Source organism: Leptosomus discolor, chromosome 6 (assembly GCF_034619465.1).
Source record: "Leptosomus discolor isolate bLepDis1 chromosome 6, bLepDis1.hap2, whole genome shotgun sequence".
In the NCBI taxonomy this organism is placed as follows: Eukaryota; Metazoa; Chordata; class Aves; order Leptosomiformes; family Leptosomidae; genus Leptosomus; species Leptosomus discolor.
Genome location: NC_141396.1, coordinates 36430490 through 36452974, shown reverse-complemented (window position 1 = coordinate 36452974; position 22485 = coordinate 36430490). Strand labels below are relative to the sequence as shown.

The 22485-nt window shown below is 39.9% G+C and overlaps 1 protein-coding gene across 4 annotated transcripts in view; it reads left to right on the top strand.

Moving 5' to 3' along the window:
- Positions 1–11552: 11552 nt before the first annotated feature.
- HERC4 (HECT and RLD domain containing E3 ubiquitin protein ligase 4) overlaps positions 11553–22485 on the top strand; it is a 35860-nt gene continuing 24927 nt past the window's right edge. For 3 of the 4 annotated variants that reach the window (XM_086467228.1, XM_086467226.1, XM_086467229.1), the window contains exons 1-6: positions 12697–12724; positions 13980–14271; positions 17011–17170; positions 18542–18618; positions 19834–20055; positions 21556–21647. In XM_086467228.1, coding sequence (XP_086323354.1) covers positions 14046–14271; positions 17011–17170; positions 18542–18618; positions 19834–20055; positions 21556–21647 — 777 coding nt within the window. In that variant the 5' untranslated portion in view covers positions 12697–12724; positions 13980–14045. Of the gene's footprint in view, positions 11573–12696; positions 12725–13979; positions 14272–17010; positions 17171–18541; positions 18619–19833; positions 20056–21555; positions 21648–22485 lie in introns of those variants that run through there. The other variant, XM_086467227.1, reaches the window with a different exon arrangement.

Genomic DNA, 22485 nt, shown 5'->3' with positions numbered 1-22485 from the left:
CATAAAAGAACAAAATAAGTGTGGCTATTATTTGCAGAAACTTGATTAATATGAGTTGCACAATAATGAGGGAAATATACTCGGAGGTTCTTGCCTTCTGTCTGAACTAAGAACGTATAGACCATTTATATAAAATACAGGTATCTTCAGTATCTTTTTTCTGATTAGGTGTAGTGGCTTTCCAATGTATTTCCTTGTTTTATATTAGAGGCCATGAGGCCTACAGCAAATTAAACACAAAGGGCCAGGCAGCTGGCAGGAGCTTGAGGCAGCTCAGCTTAATGATAGTGTAGATCCAGGACCTTTAGGATTTTAGACTATCCAAAACCAGAATGAATAGCTGGTGTTTTGAGCATCAGAGGCTTTTGTGCTTGTTACAGACAACTAGAACTGTAGAGAATATCAGCTCTAGTCAGATATTTGATAGGACAAAACATTCAGTAACTCAGTTGCCAAAATTATACTTCATTAGGTACACCTCTAATTAGATTGTTGCTAGAAGAGAGTAAGGAGAGGTTATTCATGGATAGTCTCCATTTTAAAAATAATTTCTTGAGACCTCTTCCTTTCCAAGCGCACTCAGATGGGAGTTTCAGTGGTTTATCAGCAGTTTGCATGGCAGTGAGCTCATTTCTGAACTTGGTCATTGGATCACCTCAGCTAGATATGCCTGGGATAAACAGTTTGGAGGACAGCAACATGGTTGTTCAGTGAGGTGACTAGAGGAACTAACTAAAGACAAGAGCTTGACATGGGTAGGTTAGGTAGCAAGAGAGCATAGTTTGGTAACAGTTTGCTAAAATATGACAGAAGCGAACTCCATGGAGAGACTGTGTATAGTATATTACAATGATGCAAGGAGGTGAACTGAGAAATGGTCAGTCTGAAGGTCCACAGCTGGGGAAGAGAGATTATATCCATACTTACATGGAACCTTTCATCTCGACACATGGTGGCAGCAGAAAAGCATGGCAGTCTTTGTGCCAACAAATAAAAAGCAGAAACACCCTGTGGGGTTAGGGGAATCATGTTGTCTGGTTATAGTCAGGAGAATGAGTGCTGGCTGCTATTATTTGACCCCTTGTGAATAGCATTCAGAAAGCACTGACTCTGCCCAGCTCTCTGATTGTACAGACAAGGGAGAAAAACAACTTCTGTTTGGCTTTTAGAATTTTCCTCCTTTGTATTAAAACAGTGTAATGAAAACATAAATAGGGTATCCCAAACTCTGAATCTCATTAGGTGACTGATTTGAGAAATAGTTACTGTTTTATCAGCACTTTAGGGTGTCACCTTATTCTGCACACTTGAGATCAGTTTACCAGCCCCTCCCGATGAGTCTGGCACACTTTCCCTTATGCTGCCTCATCTGTCTGGAATGCCTTCCCTGAGGCCACTGAGTCACCTTCCCACTTTAAATGTTGCTTTCTTCATTGTAATTTTAAACTTACTTGCATTATAACATAATTTGTAAAAATGTATCTGAAGATGCACTGCAAAAATAAGATCTATAGATACTGATGAAGCTTCAAAAAAACTGGGGTTTTTTAGGATACAACTTTACTGACAGAATTAGTTTTAAAATAAAGGTCTTTTTTGTCAAAACACAAGCAAACTTTCAGAAGGGACAGACATGAGAATTAAAGTATTTTTGACAGTACCAGCTTATTAAACACCAGCAGTATCAGCATCGCTTTGTCTAGCTAAAGAACAAATGATATTCAGATGATGTAAGCTCACTTACCGAAGTAAGGATCATGACCCAGAAAATTACCTCAGAGCAGCAGTAGCAGGAGGTACTGGCCATTCTGACTAGCCATGCAAACTGTTAACTATGCCAAACACGACTTTTTCGCAAGTATGTAAGACAGAGAAAGAGACAGAGAAAGAAAGAGAAAGAGAGGAGGATATACCTTTTCTAGTTTCTAACAGGAAATTAAATAAGACCTGTAATTTATTTCAAATAAATCACTTAGTAATCAAAAATTATGACTGCTTTCCCAGGTCACATTTAAGCCAGTGGTTCTGCTTATGCAGTTGTCAGTCTCCAGAACCATCTAATTTCTAAAGAGTCAAAATATTAATTTACTCAATGGAAGGAGTCAAAAGATATATCACAGGATTGAAAATGTATTCTGATCTGATAAACCATGCATATTACAAGCCAAGTTTAGACCAACTGGTACATAAGTGACGTATAGTAATGCCATGTGCTATCACAGAAGTTATAAAAGACATTTTCCTTCTGCCTAGGTTGCCTTTGAAAGTGCTTTTTTAAATGTCTCACTTCTTTTTGCTTTAGAAAGGGAAGAACATTGGAAGACTCCAAACTGTGACACTTAGAAAGAAAATGCAAATATTATGGCAAGTAATTTTCATTTAATCTGATTGGTAAATGCCTTTTAAAGCACCATAAAACATTTGTGGCATGCTTAATTGGTGGTGTGGGGCTGTAGAAACTCAGTATTTGAACTAAAGCTTAGACATAATGCTCTTAAAGTGTATGCTTAATGTTAAATCAGGACAACATAGTAAATCAAGAAAACACCTATTCTATAAAGAAATATTTACTAGTTTGGAAGTTTAAAGACAGATTATGAAGACCAAGCCTATGTTTTCATTAAATAGTTAAAAAGATATCCTTTCAGTTTTCTTATCTATTTGTTGAAAAGCTAAGGGATTATCTGTGTAGATCCAGTTGTATATTCTCATTCGGGGTGTTTATATTTGGCCAAGGTTTTGACATTTGAGTTGACTAGAGACAGTCACCTAAATCTTTACTTACCATTTTTTGAATATCAAAATACATGTTTTCAAGAGACTTACTCTAGAATGTCTCAACCATTATGTTCATAACCCATAGGTATCACATATGAAAACTGTTCCTCCATATAGAGCAGATTTGGTTTGTTGTGCACTGAGCTGTTGAATAGGATTTAAGGTGATTGAGTGAATAGAGAAGTTTAAGTGGGGACTGGAGTGCGAAGGGCAGCCAGAACTGCTGATATCATGCTGTGATGGACAGAGTTTACATGAAATGCATTTCAGTTTGCTTACTGCACTGCATGAAAGGAGTATAAACATGTATTTTTTCATACTTGACATACTCAGTTGTGGAGTTTTGAGCTGTGATATAAACCCATCAAGACTCGGCTAGTTTAAATTGGCATTAGTTCCATTGATTTCCATTGAGAAACAATTTACCCAGCTGAGGGGTTGACCTAGAGGAAAGGGAAGCAGGGAAAATGATGACTTTGACTTATTGGCCAGGGAGGGCCATGAGAAAGAACTCTGTGGGAAGAACTTCCAGAGTTGTCCCAGCTTTAGTCAAGATAATAAAGTCTAAAATCCAAGAGCCAATGAATAATTTGATTCCCAAGAATTAAGCCTCTAATAACAGTCTCCACCTTGCAGATTTAGCTACTTTCTGTGCGCTCCCATGGGCTCCTTTTGATTGTATTATTGAAACTATTAAGGAGGGATAGCAGTGCTCCAAGTAGTATTGTTTCCTTTCCTGGTTTTGAAAAACTTAGGAAAGAAACTGTTTACATGCTGTGTGCTTCTTAATCCTGAAATACTTGTTCTCTGCTTACGTCGTGCAAGAGAAAACCTTTGGTTCTTTTGCAGAGAGGTGGAGATCTCTCTGGTCTAGATTCTGAGATGCAGGATTTGATGCAGCGAAATGTTTACATCAGAAAATATGTGATGATGAATATATTATTAGTTTCTGGGTTTATTCTTTTTGTTATCACTATATGTCCAAAGAAGTTATGGCAGAGGCAAGCATGATGTTTGAATCTTTAATTTTTCAAATATTAAAAAAATTATAAGTTTCCTGAAATATAGCTATAAACGTAAATTTATTTGTTAATTCTTCAGCTTTTAAATCTCACTTCGAAATAATGTAAATTTAAATTAATGTTTTAAAAAAAATAATTCTACCTGTCAAATGATGTTTGTTTTAACTTTCTGTGGTTTTCTTAGAAAACATCAGGAAAATTAATGTAATAACAGCCTCTGTTTCATTGTTACTTGGGCAAATAGTGAGTTCACTATCCAGTCAAAATTAGCTATAAATCTGATGGTGTCAGAACTTTTAAAGTGAAGACTTTAAAATTGCTATTAACTGTTCCAAACTAAATCTTGGCCAAAAGATAACAGCTTCCATAAATTTGACTTGAAAATGTGCAGACAATGTAATCACAAATACTAGATTCTTAAGAGATCATTGCTGATATAACTCTTTGGGAATTATGACTATTTGTAATGGTTATAAGCAAACCACTTCTAGGTTCATGTCTATGATAATTCTGCAGGGAAGCCAGTAGAGATTATTATAGTTATGAACAGACTCTGTTAATGCTTATGGTTATTATAAACTCAGAAGATAATACAAACAAGTTTATAATGGTGGTGAGCTATTTAGATGCTCAAACTTGAACAAGACGTCAGGAAAAATTATAAAGATGACATATCATTTGCCTCTCAGGAAGAGTGATTTTTAATCCTCATGCTGTTTATTACAAAGCAACCACTTGGCCATAAAGCCAAATAAACATTCTTTTAATTCATTTTATTAAAAAAATTGAAAAATTATACTCAAAGGAATTTAATTTGTAATATTTATACTGTCTGCTGAAGAGCCAGTTTGCGTGGCTGAGTTTGCTACAAGATTATAAGCACACAAATTTGTTTGTATTGAATTGTTTGTATTTGCAAAATTTTTACCACATTGGCACAATATTTTTTTACAAGTCTACTGGCTAGAAAATATTGTGGAACTATTTTCTGATGAAATTGTAGTTTCAAGCTGACTTTTCTGCTGGTAATCTGTCTGGTTTTGGATGTCTCCACTGGGTCATGGGGTAAACAGAAGCTGCTGTGTCTCAGCTGGATACTGTGGAAATGCTGTCTATTTTCCTGAGACAGTCTCGGGAACAATCTCCCTTGAATATCCAGGAATTCAAGCCCTAGGACTACTCTCAAATTTATGTCTATTTACATTTAAATGTAATTTTGCTGCTCTAGAAGCCTGCCCAGAAGCTGGAAATAGCCCTGTATTCTTCTTTTATGAAAGTAAATATGTGTGTGTTAAGTGGGGGCTATCCCCTCAAATGATCATTTCTGATTGGAACCAGTGATCATGTTTAGTGGTCTTCTAGTGGCTTGCTGACATTAATGACAAGAAAGGTGATGAATCACTGCTACCTCCCTCCCTATCCAAGGGAGGAAAAAAAAGCCAGCTAAATGCAATGGAGCTTTGGCACAGATGGCTGCTCTACTGTTTCTGCTTCCAAATGATATATAGTTGCTTTGGCCTCGGCTTTACAAGCTTGAAGTTTTAAATTGAAACAGGTTTTGTATGCTGGTAGACCAAACAAACAAAGAAACGTTATCCCAAAAACATTGTCCCAAGATTTTCTGGAGAGGAGTAAGAGCCTCTAAATCACTCACATTAGAAAATCAACAACAAGATTTCAGCATTTTGCACAACTCCAGTGTCAGTAAACAGAAACAAAAGATTACAAGTTTGTGGCAATTTTTCTTTCCTAAATGGGAGCTTAGTAACTATTGGCATAGGAGATCTCTGGGAAGTCAGAGGAGTCAATAAGTTTCTGTAAATACAAATTGTGTGTAGGTAGCAGCAGTGATTCCATTTTTTATGAGGATTTGATTGCTCATCTCATACAGCTCACTTTCCTTCTGTCTCCAAAATCAAATAATTTTGGAAATCTTTTATTCTAATGCTAAGATTGAGACTTACATCATAGGACATTCAGAGTTACAGCCCTCCAAGGACTCCAAGCTCTGACTGCTCACATATAATTTCTGTGGAGCTCCTTAACAAGCTCTGCAAGAGAAATCTAATTTTCCATCTGTCCAAGAGTCTTTGTCCACTCTGAATATTTAAACCACTTTTTGAACAGAGATGTCCTGTACTGTAGTTTATACAAATGCAGTTGATACCAATTCATTACCACTTTGGCACCACATTTCAGTCCATGCTATACCAAATATCTGTCAGTTGCTAACTGCACCAAAATAGATCTCACAGTATCATGCCCCTCTGGATTTCAGCAATATATGTGAAAACATGAGTCTTACCCTGAATTAAATTACAAAAGCTGCAGAGTACTGTCCAATCATCTTTACTAAATGGAAATATCTTTGTTGCAAAATAGTCCTGTAGTTTTGAGTGATAACTAATAGCAGAAACAGCTGGATGTAGTTTGAACATACTGCTCACAGTTTATCCCTCAGAGTTATTTCCTTTCCAGCTATTCTTCCCAGAGTCCTACCATAGCAATAGAGAAAACAGCATGTCCTGACAATTGTTTATGCACAGGGCCACAGGCTATTACACCTAGCTGATGGTGGTATCTTCTGCTTCCTAGAGATGCATGCTGTGTCTTCTTCCCTCCCAGCGATCAGCCCCAACATCCATTCATGTCATGCCTATTGTGCCCTCTGATATTCAAATGCTATCTTCCAGCTTCTGTTTTCTCTTTATCTGCAAGAATTATTCTGGTCTAGGACCTCTTCATTCACTGTTTCTGTTCCCATACCCAACACAGCCATGCCTCCCTTTCAACTGCCTGGAAGGTTTTTTTCTCTCAAGTCCTACTCCTTAGAAAGCCACGGACTTTATCATCCAAAAAATGGGGTGGAGAGAGAGATGAATATCAGGAAAAAATCAGTCTGGCTCAACAGAGAGGGGACTTTATTGTGGTGTTTCTGATTTCCATACCAGCACAGTATTTTCTTCCGTTCCCAGTTCTATTCCACTAACAAACTTTTCTGTGAATTAAACGCCAGCTCCCATCGCCCCTCTAAGGAAAGAGGCCATCCATGTCATTTGCACAGTTAGTCTTCCCCCCTGCTGTCTCCCAAGGCCCCTGAGAGAACAGGTCCCTCTACCCCACCTCTGTTTACACGAGCACCTTTCTTCTTTCACAATCAGGTCACCCTGTGCTTGGGATAAGAAATGACACTAAACAATCCAACATGGAAATCTGCAAAGAAGCCAAGAGTGCTCACCATGAAGCGTTGTGACCAGCCTGTGTGTGAGCCTCAGTTCTGGTCCTGTCCTGTGCTCTTTGTTCTCCTCGGTGCAGGCTGCTACCTTTCTGCCGGCTCTTTACGAAATAGTAAGAAGGCTAATTTTAGGGTGCTTCATCATCCTGCCATGCAAAGACACAGTGTCATGTCAGAATCAGCAGCATGTGGCACCACTTGGAGCTGCTATTTTATAAGCTGAGGTTCAGTGTGTTCTCAAATTGGTCTCAGCGGGGCGGAACTGGCTCAATTAGTGATCTTGTATTCCTGTAGGATTGCACCTTGAAAAATCAAAGATCACTTTCAGCCTGACCAAAAGCCCAGTTTGATGATATGGGAACTGGTGTGTCAGCATCCAACACTTAAGCGAAAAAACCCAAAAGATTAGATAGCAGTTTCCTGGTGTTCAGTTAGCACCTGGCCTGCAGATCTATTAACAGAAAAATTCATGTGATGGTGCAAAACATCACTGCAATAGGAAAAGAACGTGCCATATGCGGGAAGGAGCTGCACTCCCAGACCTCCGTGTAGGATGCTCAAAAATGTTCGGCATCTTTGGCCCCAACCCGCAGGTGTCTGGGCACTTGTGTGGCTTATGCTGTGCTGCCAGGAAACGGGGTGGTCACTCTGAGTGCCAGGTGCAATTTGTGTGGGCTTGGGGGTATTGGATCCATGTAGGAGTTTGTGACTACAAGAGCTTCATGCCTAATGCAAAGGTCAGCTTGTTTCCATCATTATGGTCTCCCTGTCCAGGATTCATCCTTGTCCTTCACTGCTTTTCCATTTTCTTCACATCTGTCATCCTATGACTAGCATTCTTTTGGCTATTTCAGCTATATTTTGTGGCTTGAGAGGATGTGGGGAACGGGGTGTTGCAGGTTTTTTGTTTTGTTTCTTATTTGAAGGTGTGACTCCTCAGCTTATCCTTAAAGAGCTTCCTTAATTAGGTGCCTCAAATTAGACACAGAACTTGCAATATTGTCGATTTAGTATTTATATAGTGATTTGCCTTCACAAACAAGTCAAAAACTGTTCTTTTTTTTCACTCTATCACCATCAGTTAATAAATAATTTGCCTTACTGGTAAGCACATTTGCATTTGAGCTAACCAGAATCATTACAGTGAGCAGGGCAGGCAGAGAACGAAAACATGCTCAGCTATAAAGTAGCAGAGCATATACAACATGCACGCTACAAGTATGTGTGAATTGTCTGGCTGTCTACACAGGCACTTTCATTAATTACTAACATCCAAATATTGATACTGTGAAGAACATAAGAATAAAATGTAAAACTGAAATGGCACAAAAGGGTCTGACTGTACCTTGTTTGTAAGGCTATTTGCGTTCTAAAGCCTTTCCTTTGTCTTAATCAAGAATATTCTACACAAAGGCTTCACACAAAGGTTAGTAATTTCTCACAGCAAAATGCTGACATCTCTAATTTCACGTTATCAGCTGTTGTGGACACCGATTTCTATTTTCCGTAGTCTGTGACACATCAAAGTGTAAAACGAAGGGGTTTGAAGTGAGGAATTAATGTTTATAAAGTAGGTACTGACTGCTGCCAGGAGGAAATGTAGGCAGAGAGCAGAGTCCATCTCTGTTATTAGCCACGCAGAAAGTTTTGTGCCACGACACTGTAGGCTTCAAAAAAATGTATATTAACTGAAAGATGTTTTCCAGTAATAAAGCAGAAAGTATACATTAGTTAATTCTATATATGATTTTTTTTTCATTTTTTTATTATCTGAATGAGTGATTAACTGGGGTACAATTTAAAAAATACAATTGTGCTGACAGCAATCGGCAGGCAGTAGCCAAGCATTGCTATTTTGATAATGTCAGGGCAACTGAAAATAGTTTCCTGCTTGTTGTGACCATCAGTAAGACTGAGCAAGTGTAGTAGGAAACCTTCTGTGCTGGGGCACTTAGAAAGTTACCCGGATTTACATTTCTTGTTTTCACTGGATTTTGCATCACTGCAAAATACTACTAGAATGGACATGGGGAATTGAGAGGTGCAAGCAGCTCACCTGCAGTTCTCTTGACCACTGCAGCTACAGAACGCCATTTTGGCAGATTTAATGCCAGTGGATGCAGAACTGGTTGTACTGAGTGGCAGGGAGTCCAAACAGTGATGTGGCATCAGAGCAAGTACTCCCTTCCTGCCACTACCTCTGTATCTTTACCCTGTGAAGGAAGGCGCTTTCTCAAGGTGTTAAGACAGGCAGGATAAGGTTTCTCTGGCACAGAAAAGAAAATTTGCTAGAATAGGTAGTAAGTGGAATAAAAATATGGCTTATACCTAATGTGAAGACACATTTGAATTATTTAACTTACAGTAATCTGATTTTAGATCTAAAATAATTCTTTTGAATAAAATAGCCATGTCTTTATTACACAAGGAAGTTGAGATTTGTGCAACATTGTGTGCTGTTTCATGCTTTGTGTATTTGTTATTTAATGCGTTAGGCCAGTTACACCAAAATACTTTTCTATGTAAAAATTGTACCGGGCATATAATGTTCTTTTCAAGTACATGGCCATATCCCCACATGCTGGTCAGAGGACACATTGCACAACGAATCATAACATTTACAATCTACTGCACAGTGTAGCTATTCACAGGTACTACTCTGGTGGTCTTACAAATAAAGGGAAAAGGAAGTTTAGAAGATAATGAATGAAACGTTTTCCTCCACTTGCTCTGTGTAACAGCTACTGCTAACCTTCCATTCGTTACGTGTGGAATGGAAAAAGGCAAATCACTCATCTCTCCTTTAAATTACGAGCCTGTGTGTTTGCTACCCTGAAAAGTGCTGCATCATTTAGCCTTTGTCAGCTGTGCAGCTATCTCATCTTCTCTGTGTCTGAATTTAGTATTTCTGGTTTGGATCTTTACTAACAAATCTATAACAACAAATCCTGAGAAGTCCTGTAGAATCTTACCTATTTAGATATGCAAAGGAGCATTTAATGTCTGGACCAAGACATCCCATTTGTTGTTTTTTTTTAAAAATGTTTTCCATTACAGGGCAATATGACAGCAAACACAGAACCATTCTTACCCATAGTTTGAAAAATCACTTACTGTGAAGTATGGCTGGTCCTGGTCTTTTTAACTTCCTGACCTACATAAAGGTGGATTGCAGTACTATGGAGAGGCTGCTAAATAAGGAAACCGCCCTTGGATTCCCGACCTGGTCCACTTAGGCAAATTGCAGTGGATTTTCCTCCTAGTACTAGCAAAATCCTAAAAAAAAAAAAGCTAAACAATGTGTCTAGTGTGTAAACGTATCTTTAGTTGTTCCACTAGAGATACGTGTTCAGCGAAAGAAACATTCAACATGCCCACACGCGTATGCTCTGACACACAGAAAAGCTTGTAATGGGAATGCGAGATTCAGAAAAGTGCACTCCTTTCTGCCCGAGGGGTACAGCCAACACCCTCCACCTGCCCCTCTGGGAGCCAGGAGGGCCAGCGGCAGGGCTGGAGTTGGCACTGCAGCCTCTCTGCACCGCACCAGCTGATCACCCTCGGGGAAGAGGTCTGTTGTGTCAGAAGTTAATGACAGGTAATTGGAGTAGGAAGAGCAGTTTATTCCTGCTTCTCCCTGGTGGATGCACTTCCCTCTCCCTCACTGATCTCATTCTTTTCGTGCCCTCAGAAATCAAGCAGAGGCTTCTGCAGATCTCTGTAGATCACAGGTAAGGGATAGCAACACGCAGCCAAGCCTCAGCCACTCTGCGAGGAAGGAGAAACTTGCCATCGCGAAGGCCTCTTCTCAGCAAACATAAGACTGATTTGCCCCAGAACATAACTTTTTTAGTTCTTTATTTTAATGCAGTGATGTACTACAGCGATGGCAAGTTCTAAAGCTGCTCTGCGTTTCTGCGCTCACTTGGGCTGAAGCCCAGAGCACACACAGCCACATCCTCACCGCAGCGAGCACCTGAGCCGGCGGCCTGCTCCCTCCGCCAGCCCCATACTCCCCGTGCCGGCCTCCAGCCGCAGCGGCACGGCAGCCGGCACCCCGCGCTCCGCGGGTGCTCTCCGGCATCTCTTTTTTGCAGTCAGCCTCTCGCTCAAGCTCTTCACACCTGGTGACTCCGACGGCAACCTCCCTCCCTGCCCCCGCCTCGGAGCCCACCCCGGCGCGGCTCCTGCTCAGCGCCCGACGGCGCAGTCTGTGGGCCGCTAAACCGCCGCCGGCACCGCCCCGGGGCACGTAGCGCCGAGCCCCGGGCTGATGTCACGCCTTGCCGCCTCTGCGTCAGCGCCGCTGACCACGCGGGCAGGGAGGGAGGCAGGCGGGTAAACGCGCGGCTGTGGCCCCGCCCGCTGAGCTGGCGCCTGCGCAGGAGCGGCAGCCGGGCCCTGTCACCGCTCGCTGCCGGGGCTGCTCACGCCCTCGCGGTGGCCGGTGGGTGCCTGCGGCGGGCGGGCAGGGCCGGGCGCGGCCTGGCGGCGCCGGGGGGGAGCAGAGCAGAGCGACTCGCTGCCGCGCCCGCCGGTGAGTTCCGCTGAGCTGTGACGCGCCGCTCGACCTCGGCGGACCCGGGCACCGCCTCCCTTCGGCCCCACGGGGCGGACGGCAAAGGGGACGGGGCCGCCCTCGGCCCGCGGGGCCGGTGGCTGTGGGAGCGGCGCGGGGGGCAGGTGCGGGGCGACCGGTGGGTCGGGGCGGTGAGGACCGTTACGGGCGACGCCGCTTAGGAGCGGCGGGCGCGCTGAGGGGACCTCGGCGCTTGGCGCCGCCCCCGTCAGAACGGGCGGAGGCCTCGCTCCGGCCGGCGACCCGCGCTTCTCTGCTGAGGTGGCCCCCGCCCCGCCCGTGGCGCGGCCGCTCCCTCCGGACCCCAGCGTGGCGGCGGCGCCCGGGGGAGCCGTGCCCCAGCGAGAGGAGCCGTTCAGCCTGCGCCGCAGGCTGTGGCGGCCTTTGGCAGCGCGTCGGGCGGTGTCCGGCTTGGAGGGACGGCTGGAGCGGGCGGGAGCGTGTGGTGCCGCCCCAGGGAGTGCCGGACGCGCCGCCCGCGGCTGGGGCGCTTTAAGAGCGCGTTCAGTGCCCGTGACCGTGCCCGGCAGCATTACACAGCCCGCTCCAGCCTGCGGGAAACATCCAGACTCTTCCCGTAGCACCATAACTCTCTCTCTGCTGGTAGAACATGAGTTGGGTGGTTTCCCTCGCGTTCTGTATTTGGTGTCGGCATTGGGCTGCTTTTGACGTCACTCATGGTAGTGACCACGCGGGTTGGCTTTCATGACTACATGAAGGGATGAAATACCGCCGTGATTTGAGATCAAAGTACAAAACGCCTTTGGTTTCTGACTCTTAAAAGAGAAAAACCAAAACAAACCAAAACCCCTGTCTTCTATGGAAATACATATCTGTTTCAATAGAAAGGAGAACTTCTTGTTTTGTCCTCCAGAGATAAATCTTGACTACGGAAATCCTGAAGCAGTCTAGTCATACGTCTTTTCTAACTTCTTGTGTTGCAGGTTGAAGTTTGCACTGCAGTCACTGCTGCAGATGTGTGAGATTTGCTGTTGCATAGCTATGTCTTAACCGAAGATGTCTTCGTTTTGATGTCCCCTTCTGAATGTGGTAGGATATAGCTAGTGATAGCTAGGGAAATACTTGATCATGCATCATCTCCTGAGATAGGTAAACAATGCAATATATTTTAAGCTGTTTTGCTGGGGTTTTTTTGGTGTGGTGTTTTTTTTTCTATGAGATCACAAAAATAAGCATCTCGTTTACTGCGTTTTGACTTTTGCAACTTTTGTTGTGGTAGCAAGAATTCTGCCCGCCTTTGGTTTATGTAATGCTTAGATGCTAACTGATGGCTTGCTACTCCAAGCAGTTTTATATTTAGGCAGTTTATACATGTTATGACCCTGCAGAATGTAAGACTGAATGCATTTGTAGTGCATTGTATTCCACATGCCATTATTCATGCTGTCTTCCAAATAATGGTCACAGATGAAAATTTATAGCAATTTTACAGTGTATTGCATTGATTTTTAAATTGCTCTGAGAATATGGGGGAACTTACTGTTGTGTAGTATAAGTAGTAGCGAAAACGTTGTCATAAATTCTTCATCACCTGCAATACTGAAAATGAAAAAGTAGTGTAGCTTTGTATGCTTTCCAAAAAGGTTCAGAGTCTGTCAGCACAAGCGCTGGTAATTGCAGTTTAGGCATTAGGGGTGGGAGTTTGCATGGGGGAGTCTGTTTATGTGGCGTCCTGGTACTGCAGAGTGACTCTGAAGCTGTAGCCTGTGCTGACTGCAGTGCAAGACCAGGGACTTGGGTTTCAACTTTTTTTTTTTTTTTTTTTTTAAATTCTAAGTTCAGTTGACTCATAGTTGTTCAAATGTAATGACTGACACATCATATTATTCTTTGTGTTGCATAACTGGATTGATCAGAGCTGACCAGTTTTTTCCAAGCTATGAGTCAAGTGTTGTTTTGGGGGATGATCTAGAGGCTGTACACAGCGCTTTCTGGAGTCCTGCAGCTCCTGGTGTAGACAGTAGCCTGTACTGCCTCCTTAAAAGGTGTTTGAGGTCGTTTCCACTGGCTAGAGTTGGTTGTGACTGCCATTTGTATAGATCTGGGTTAGGGATTAGAGAAGTTTTACAAAGAATGATATTTCAAGGTTTTGAAACAAGGTTTTATAAAACGGAGGACCTGCATATCTTAAAAGTTATATCTGAAGTGGGAAGGAAAGCATTTCACTGCAGAGTTAATGTAAATACTGTCCAAGTAAATCACACTCTTAAAAAAATTGTTCAATGTTTCAATATATTGGTATATAGAAAGCGAACTTGTGCATTACATGCTATATAGAAGGTAACATAAATGTTAGGCACAATACTGAAAACCCATACATTTTCCTTTTTTTTTTTTTTAACAGCTACACAGAAAGGATATTCTAGAAAAGTGAAGTTGGAAGATCTCTGCAATCAAGAGAAGCATAAACATGTTGTGCTGGGGAAATGCATCTTTTGGACAGCTTGGATTGGGTGGAATTGATGAAGAGATTGTTTTAGAACCCAGAAAAAGTGACTTTTTCTTAAATAAAAGGGTCAGAGATGTAGGATGTGGACTGAGACATACTGTTTTTGTCCTGGATGATGGGACTGTTTATACATGTGGATGCAATGATCTAGGACAACTAGGACATGAAAAAGCCAGGAAAAGACCCGGTAAGTTAAGAATTAGTGAATTGTGGACAGTATGTGTGGTTGTGCCTATATTTTTTGTTTCATTATGCTAGATCAAACCCAAGATTGCCAGGGTCTGTGCATGTGCTGAACTGTATGCACAGTAGTCCTTCCAAGAATGGGCATATTTTTAAATTGAAAAGCATTCCTTTGCTTGGGTTGCATCTTGTGACAGTTGGAAACAACCAACTGTGAAACATGGCTGCTCCCCATATTTTTGCCTGCTGTGCAGCTGGACAGTGCCACTTTTTTATTTCCAGCGTTGAATCACTTTACCTAAGATGGTGTGAGACTCAGTGGCTGGTTTTAATCTCAAGGGGAGGAGACCTGCTTAATACATGGATTAGCACTGTACTGTGTATAAGGGTTTGGGTACTGGAATATGGTAGAAATGAGTATTTGGCATACCGTAGTTGAGAAACACACTGTGTGGTTTTAGTCTAGTGTGTGACTTTTCAGTATATGCAGTGCTACAGGAAGAGGATTTGGAAAAGCCTAAAGGATGCAACATAAAACTTCTTTGGGGTTTTTTCTTCCTATCTATGTTATATGTATTTCTGCTTCTTGCTAGTGCAGTTTGGTAGCAGAAGTGGGTAAACATCTTGCAGGGACTGCAGAGGAGTGTGCACATGGGCTCTCTTCAGAGCTGTGCATGTGAGTCATAACTGCATGCTACTGAGCAGTGCTTCTGACAGTACTTTCAGTGTAACATAAGCAAGCTGAAAAGCATCAGGAAGAGTTTATTCCAATCACTGCTGTAGCAATTTTACAAGTACTTGGTGTGGTAGTTGATACAAATATTTCAAAAGGAAATAAGGCATTGTGCAGCATTTTAGCAGTGCTCCTTTATTCAGAGTTTTGGATTTGGTTCCAAGTAAAGGTTGTGGGGTTTTTTTAGTTGATATGTAACTTTTAAAAACTAATTTGGACTTCTATTGGGAAACAGTAAATGGATATTAAAACTGATAAACTTTAATCCTGTGCAAACATCTGCTTCATGAACATGAATAGAAACCGAGCTTGTCAAACTGAATACTTGTTACCCACTTGGAAAATGATGCTGAATTGTCTTTTAAATCTAAAAGTTACAACAAAAGTATCTGACTTAGTTTTTGTTTTTTAAAAACAATCTTGTATGACCTTTCATATATAATGGACAAACACCTACTACAAATCCTTTTTTTTTTTGACATGCTCAGACACAGCAGTCATGAGTGCTGTAGTGTCCTCCTGCCTAATTTTTCTTCCATCTAGAGGTTACTGGCAGTACTGTTGAATGTTCTAATGTGAAGTCAGTGCAGTGCATTGGGATAACTTCTCTTGTGCAGTCTAAAGCTGCTCAGTGTCTTTACAAATGGGTGGATACTCTCATTTGAATGTATTTCTGCTAACTGAAGATAATTTTGTTGCTGACTGCATGTCTTTGCCACCTCCGTGTCACCAGTGGCACTATTTAGCTGTGCCTTCCCTCTTTCCTCCCCACCGAGCTCTGCTTGCCATAGGGATTGTGTGAATGTTCCTTAATCCATATTAGGCAAAGTCAGCCTGGCTAGTTTAGCAGCTGGTGAAGACAATCTGAGCTAATCTGCATGCAGTTGCCTGAACTGCAGAACACTTACATGACCTCCTCCACTGGCAGAGCTGTGGAGGCCATAATGGGCTGAATTGGGGTGGTAACCCCTTTAATCAAGCCAGCTATTTGAAAAAATGAACTTCTGTCTGCTGCTTGTATTACTTTATTTTGGAAACTGAGTGTCTGTGTGTTGCAGATCCTGTTAGCTACTGTTTTGAAAGGGACTTAGGCTGTGCTAGGCTCTGTTTACAGTGCATGTCACATTGATGATACACAGGCTTTTTTGGTGGTATGCCATTCTTAGGCAGAAATAGAATTTATGTGTTTGAAAACTGAGCATAAAATGTCGAAGCAGGCCCTTATTTAAGGGGACTGTTGAAAATTCCAGTCTTAATGACAGGCCCTGATGATATTTCTCCACTTCACTGTTGCTGGAAAGAAAATGTTAGACTTCTGATCACAAATCATGAGCACGAAAATGAACTTTGAGTTTTTCCCGCTATATTTAAAGGTATTGATGCAGGTTACTGGAAAAAAAATCACAGATATTTTAGTGTTTGCTTTTTCAGAGGCATGTACGCTGTATGTGTAGAAAAATTACTCTTTAGGATCTGTTTCTAAAGTATTTTGCATTATAAAGAGGACATTGTGTAACTCATTGCAAAATCAGTAGCTTTAGTCTTTTAATTTGTCCTGCCTTGTTTTGCAGACTTTTTTGTTAATAATGAATAGGTGAATTTAATTTGCTGTGGTGGAATGTTTTCCTCTTACATAATGTCTACACACGTAGTCATTTGACAATAATCTATTTGACCTTAATGTTAATTGAGTTTCTGCACTCATTTTCAGATGGCAAGATTAGAAGGAACCATTATGATCAAGCTGCAATTTTTGTGCATTTCCATATATTGCTCCAGATAGCACTGTTGTTTTGTTACTTTGGGGTGTGAAATTTAACTTGCTTCTCCTGGAATAGCATGCTTATCATTTTAAATAAAGGATGTTTTGGCAGACTTCTGGACTTACATCTGTGTCAGTTCAATTGATCTCTTAGTACTGAGTATAACTGTCTTGAACAACACTTAAGTTGTTGGTATCTTTTTTTTTAAACAACTGACTTTTTTTTTTTTTTTTTTTTTTTTTTGTAGAGCATGTAGGTGCACTGGATGCCCAAAATATTGTAGCTGTATCATGTGGAGAGGCCCACACTCTTGCATTAAATGACAAGGGTCAGGTATATGCTTGGGGTCTGGCTACTGATGGACAGCTTGGCTTGCCGGGAACAGAGGAGTGCATCAGAGTGCCCAGGTTAAAAATAAGTATATGTTAAGTTTTAGTGTTTGGTTTGTTTTTGGTTTTTTTTTAGTGTGCTTAAATCACATTGGTTAAGCTATTCTGCTCTTATAATTAAAAACGCACATTAGAAAGTGTATTTTAGCTACGGCACTTGTATGCTGCAGACAGTTTCCTTTCTCAAAAGCCAACTTATGAGAAGTGTATTACGGGTTTGCTTGGTTTGGTTTTGTTTTTATATTCTTTTTTTAATAGTCATCTACTAAGAATGAGAGTTATGTTGGAAAAGTAGGATGGGTATTTTCAGAATATAAATGGGGATTGATACCTGCCATTTAAGAGAAGTTAAAGAGAAGTAGAATGTTAAACTTTCCAAACCAGTTGTGGGAGTACATTTGAAGAAGGTACGTTTGCTCTCTGACCTTTGTACTTCAGTTTGCACCCCAAAGTTTTTTAGCTGTGATCAAATAATGTGCCTTCTAGTTATAAAAATGAATGCAAGCCAGATTCACTTGCTTGTTTTCAGAATGCTGTAAGCATTCCAGCTAGCTGAAGTCCACATTTTTGCTGTGATGAATAGGTTCACTGAAATCAGTGGAACTGTTTGTAGCATAAGTTTGTATGTTTGCAAGCTGGAGGTTTTCTTTTCTAATTTTGTTGTTTATGCAGGAAAAAGACACACAAAAGGAACAATTCCTTGAAACATTAGTAATTTATAACTTTATCATGGCTATCTGTGATGTACATAAATATGAAAGATATAAATAACTAATATAAAGGAGTTTTATTTCTGTATCAAATTTTAAAGCCCACAGGCCTTTTAGAAATTGCTTTTCTCGTCAAAAGTTGAAAGCGTACTAGATGTAATGCACATTTGTATGTATTTGCACCTTTATAATATTGTGCAGTACTTAATAGCTCTGTAAATTGAAGTTTTGACTGAAGTTAATGTTGGTAGAGATGAAAAATTAAGTGTTCAAATTTTAAACAGAAAGTAGTTCAGTCTAATAGTGATATGAAGAAGAATGTAAACCTTTTTCACTTTCGGGAACTAGATTTTCTTCTTGCATCCAGTATTCATTTCCTTTGTTCAGCTGTGTGACACCTCCTTCCTAGCTCATGAACCTCTAATTCTTCATTATGCTCTTTTACAGGCTATTAATTTGAAAATAAGATAGAACCTGTCCTTGAAAGTGTTAGAAAAGCAGCAGTTACAGTTTAAGACTGTACTAAATAGCTCCTAATTAATCTTAACATATTTAAATAAGTTTCATATACACTTCAGTGAAAAGGATTCACTTTTTATATATTACCCTTTGACGTGACTTTCTATTTCATACCGTGACCTAGTAGCTTAATTCTTTCTCTGTTTTCTTACCCTGATAGGAATATTAAAAGCTTATCAGAGATCCAGATCGTTCAAGTTGCTTGTGGTTATTATCACTCGCTAGCACTCTCAAAAGGTAAGGCAAATTCTTCTGAAGTTTTGTGTAATTTCTTACCAGGTATTGAATTATATGCATTGTAGGGTGTTTTTTTGTTGGGTGATTTCTTGGTTTGTTTTTTTTTGTCCTGGTTGTAAAAGAATCCACAGAAGTTCTTGCAATATAGCAAGGTTATGGCCTTAAAAATAGACCCACACAGGGAGGAAAATTGGAGCATTTTCAGAGGGGACTTTGTAATAATTTTAAACCTGTAGGGGATGTTGATCAGGTGGATTAGTTTATGTGATTAGAAATGGTTGGCATAGTATTTCTTTGGTGTTAGGAAGATTATTTTGTATAAAAGTGGTGGTTTGGGGGTTGGGTGGGTTTTTTTCGTGCAGTTTGTTTTGATTTGGTTTGGGGTTTTGGTGGTTGTTATTTAAATAAATAAATACAGTCTGAGACACCTGTATACCAGGGGATGAGTTTCATTGTTTCCATCTTGATAAAACTGTTAGGGAAAGATGGAGGTAGGAGAGACATAGGAAACATAAGGATGTTTGAAACACCACATCAGCAAAAGCAAAGTGTCTTTGTGATTAGGTGTTGATCTTTAGGAATAGTGAATACTTTGGCAACATGTTTGTTGTTCAGTAGAACGTTTTATTTTGGAGACAATCTTTACATATATAGATCTGTGATTTGTGATTCTTCAAAAAGGCTTTTTTTTCTTTGTAAGGCATCAAATGACATTATAAACTTGGTGCTTTGTTGATCGTATCAGTAGCACAATATTTTAAAACCTAAAATATATGTACTTAAGTTGTATGTCAAAATTAAGTATTTTACTGTATAAAAGCTTAAATGAGGCTTGTGATTGGAAATTTTTGCATGTCCATTATGTGACTTGAACAAGATCACTGCTTAAAAATATATGCAGTGGTGGAACTCCCAAAGGAACAGCATCTTGCTTTGTAATAACCAAACTCAGCTTACCTAACACTGTTGAAACAGGAATGTTAAGAGCAGTTTTGAGGGTTTTGAATCTGATTTTTCAGTCTGATTAAATATTTGAGTTGAATGTCTGCAAATTACGTGAGAATGCCTAGCTTCAGAAGTCAGTAATTTGTATGCATTTGAAGAGTAACTGTCCAACTTCTAGCTTTTCTTACAGTACGTTAAATTTATATAATTAAACTATATTGATTCTATTTCTTGTTGTTTGTTTTTTTTTTTTTGTCCTCCTTTAAACAGGAAGTGAAGTGTTTTCCTGGGGACAAAATAAATACGGCCAGCTGGGCTTAGGTTATGAGTATAAAAAACAAAACTCGCCACATGTGATTAAATCTCTGCTGGGAATCCCTTTTGCACAGATTGCAGCAGGAGGAGGTCATAGTTTTGTACTAACTCTTTCTGGAGCCATTTTTGGATGGGGACGCAACAAATTTGGGCAGCTGGGTCTTAATGATGATAATGGTAAGTAAACATTACTTCAGTAAAACGTCACGCTGAAGGTTTTGGTTTGTGAATCTAAAGACAGCAGTATTCCTAGAAAAGAAGCAGACAGAACAAACCTTTGTTGAATATTGTCGGAGAGTGTTGATGTCATGTGAGATGGCATAAGGCTTTTTTCCCATGGCTGTTTTGTAGTGAAAATTCTGACAGTGTTTTGTTGAAATTCTAGCCTGCTTGCCTTGTTTTCTTTCCCCGTTCTAGATTTTTCTGTGACTTAAACTTCTGAATGGGATTAAGTTAAGATACTGTGCAGTAGTTAAAGCTTCAGCTGAATTTTAGGTAGATGAAATTGCTTGACAAAACCTAACCGTAATCTGACAAAACTATTTGGTTGTCCTTAGTAGACACATGTAACATCTTCATTGTTTTACTGCCATGTGTGTATCTGCCTTTCTCAGGCCACTTTTGATAATCATTCACAGTTTTCAGCTAACCATTTCTAAAATTTCCTCTGCTTGGGTGGTAATGATTATTAACTTATTAATGATTTTAAGCAAGTGGTTAGGTTAGTCAAAAAATTGTTTCTTTGTTAGTTGTATTACATTACATGCACACTATCTGTGCACAGGGCTCCGAGATGGGAGTATATGCTATCAGGTTCCTTTAATATACAGTTTAGTACAGAATAATCCGTAGTAGTTTCATGAATTCAAATTTTTTCACTGGTTTATTGTTCTCAACACCATTTAAAATAAGAAAAATGCTCTGTAGTTAAAATGTGTATCTGAATTAATGCTTTAAATCTGGTCACACTTGTGTAATAAGAAAATTAGTTGTATTTTTCAGAAATGAAATTTTCATGGGGGACTTTAGTTGCTTCTACATATTCTTTGGAATATATATGACCCCAGTTTTTTATGTAGCATCACTTCTCAGTAAAATCCTTTTTTTATGTCTTGATAGGGCCTCTTCCAGGCATCTAAGCGTACCTGAGAAATTTTAAGTCATTGGCATTAACAGTTAAAAAAATTGCCTCTTTGTGCAACTGGATGACAAAGCTGATTTGTTGTGGTGATGGAGGGAAGTTAGTTGTGCTTCCGAATTATTTGGTATTCCATTCTAGTATACGTTTAGTAATACTGAGCTATGACCAACTGATACCAATTTACAGGAACGCTTTAAAAATGTGAAGCACGTAAACAACTCAAAACAACTGTCATTTGTATTCTTTTCTCCTGGCCAATAGCAGGTCTAATGTACTGTTTCATATTTCACGATTTAGGTATTGAAAATGAGACTATTTGCTACGAAGTATTTCAATATGGTAGTCTTTCTGTTTTATTCTAGTAACACTTCCATCTCAAAGATACATAAACTCAGTCACAATGATTGCATTATGCTGAAAAATTTACAGCGCTTGTTGGACTGGAACCAAATTCAAATAAGTGAGCAAAACTGTTTTCTGATTTTTTTTTAATTATTTTTTTAAAAAGTGACCTACTGCTGTATTAAACCTTTCAGACAGGTATGTTCCTACACTGCTAAAGTCACTGAGAACTCAGAAGGTTGTTCATATATGTTGTGGAGAAGATCATACTGCTGCCCTTACAAAGGTACAATATTTAAAGATATGTTTATGCTTTGATTGTTTTTTTTTAATATTTTCGGGAGAATGTGCTGCCTAAATAGAAAATAATAAACAAAATTCCGCATAAAATTTCTTCAAAGTTTATTGGATGAAGTTGCGGAAACACTGGAAGAATGGTTAAACATTTGAAAATTACCAAATACAAGAACTCCTTCAGTAGTTTTAAATTTTTGTCAGATTTGGTGAAATTGAGCATACAAAATACATCATTTTGATATGACAGTGCATGTTGCATTATTAAAAATATGCAGATACTGGAATTTACGTTAGTGTATCCTAAAGAGATTAGCTGCTTTGTGACTGTAACACCTCTAGCATTGCTGTTATCACTGATCAGACCAAGTTAATTTTGAATTTAATTTGAATGGGGATTGGTGTGTGTGGTTATTTATATATATATATATATATATATATATAAAATTTATTATTATTTAGTTATTATATATATATATATATAAGTTTAGTGAATTGCTGTTTGGTATTGTGGTGGGTTGACCCTGGGTGGATGCCATGTGCCCACCAAGCCACTCGCACTCCCTCTCCTCAGCTGGACAGGGGAGAAAAAATAATGAAAGGCTCATGGGTCAAGATAAGGACAGGGAGATCACTCGGCAACTACTGTCGCAGGCAGAATGGACATGACTTGAGGAAATTAAATTAATTTATTGCCAATTAAAAGTCAGGGTTAGGGTAATGAGGAATAAAAGCAAATCTTAAAACACCTTTTCCCCACCCCTCCCATCTTCCTGGGCACAACTTTCCTCTCAGCTTCTCTAGCTCCGCCCCCCTCCCCCCAGCAGCGC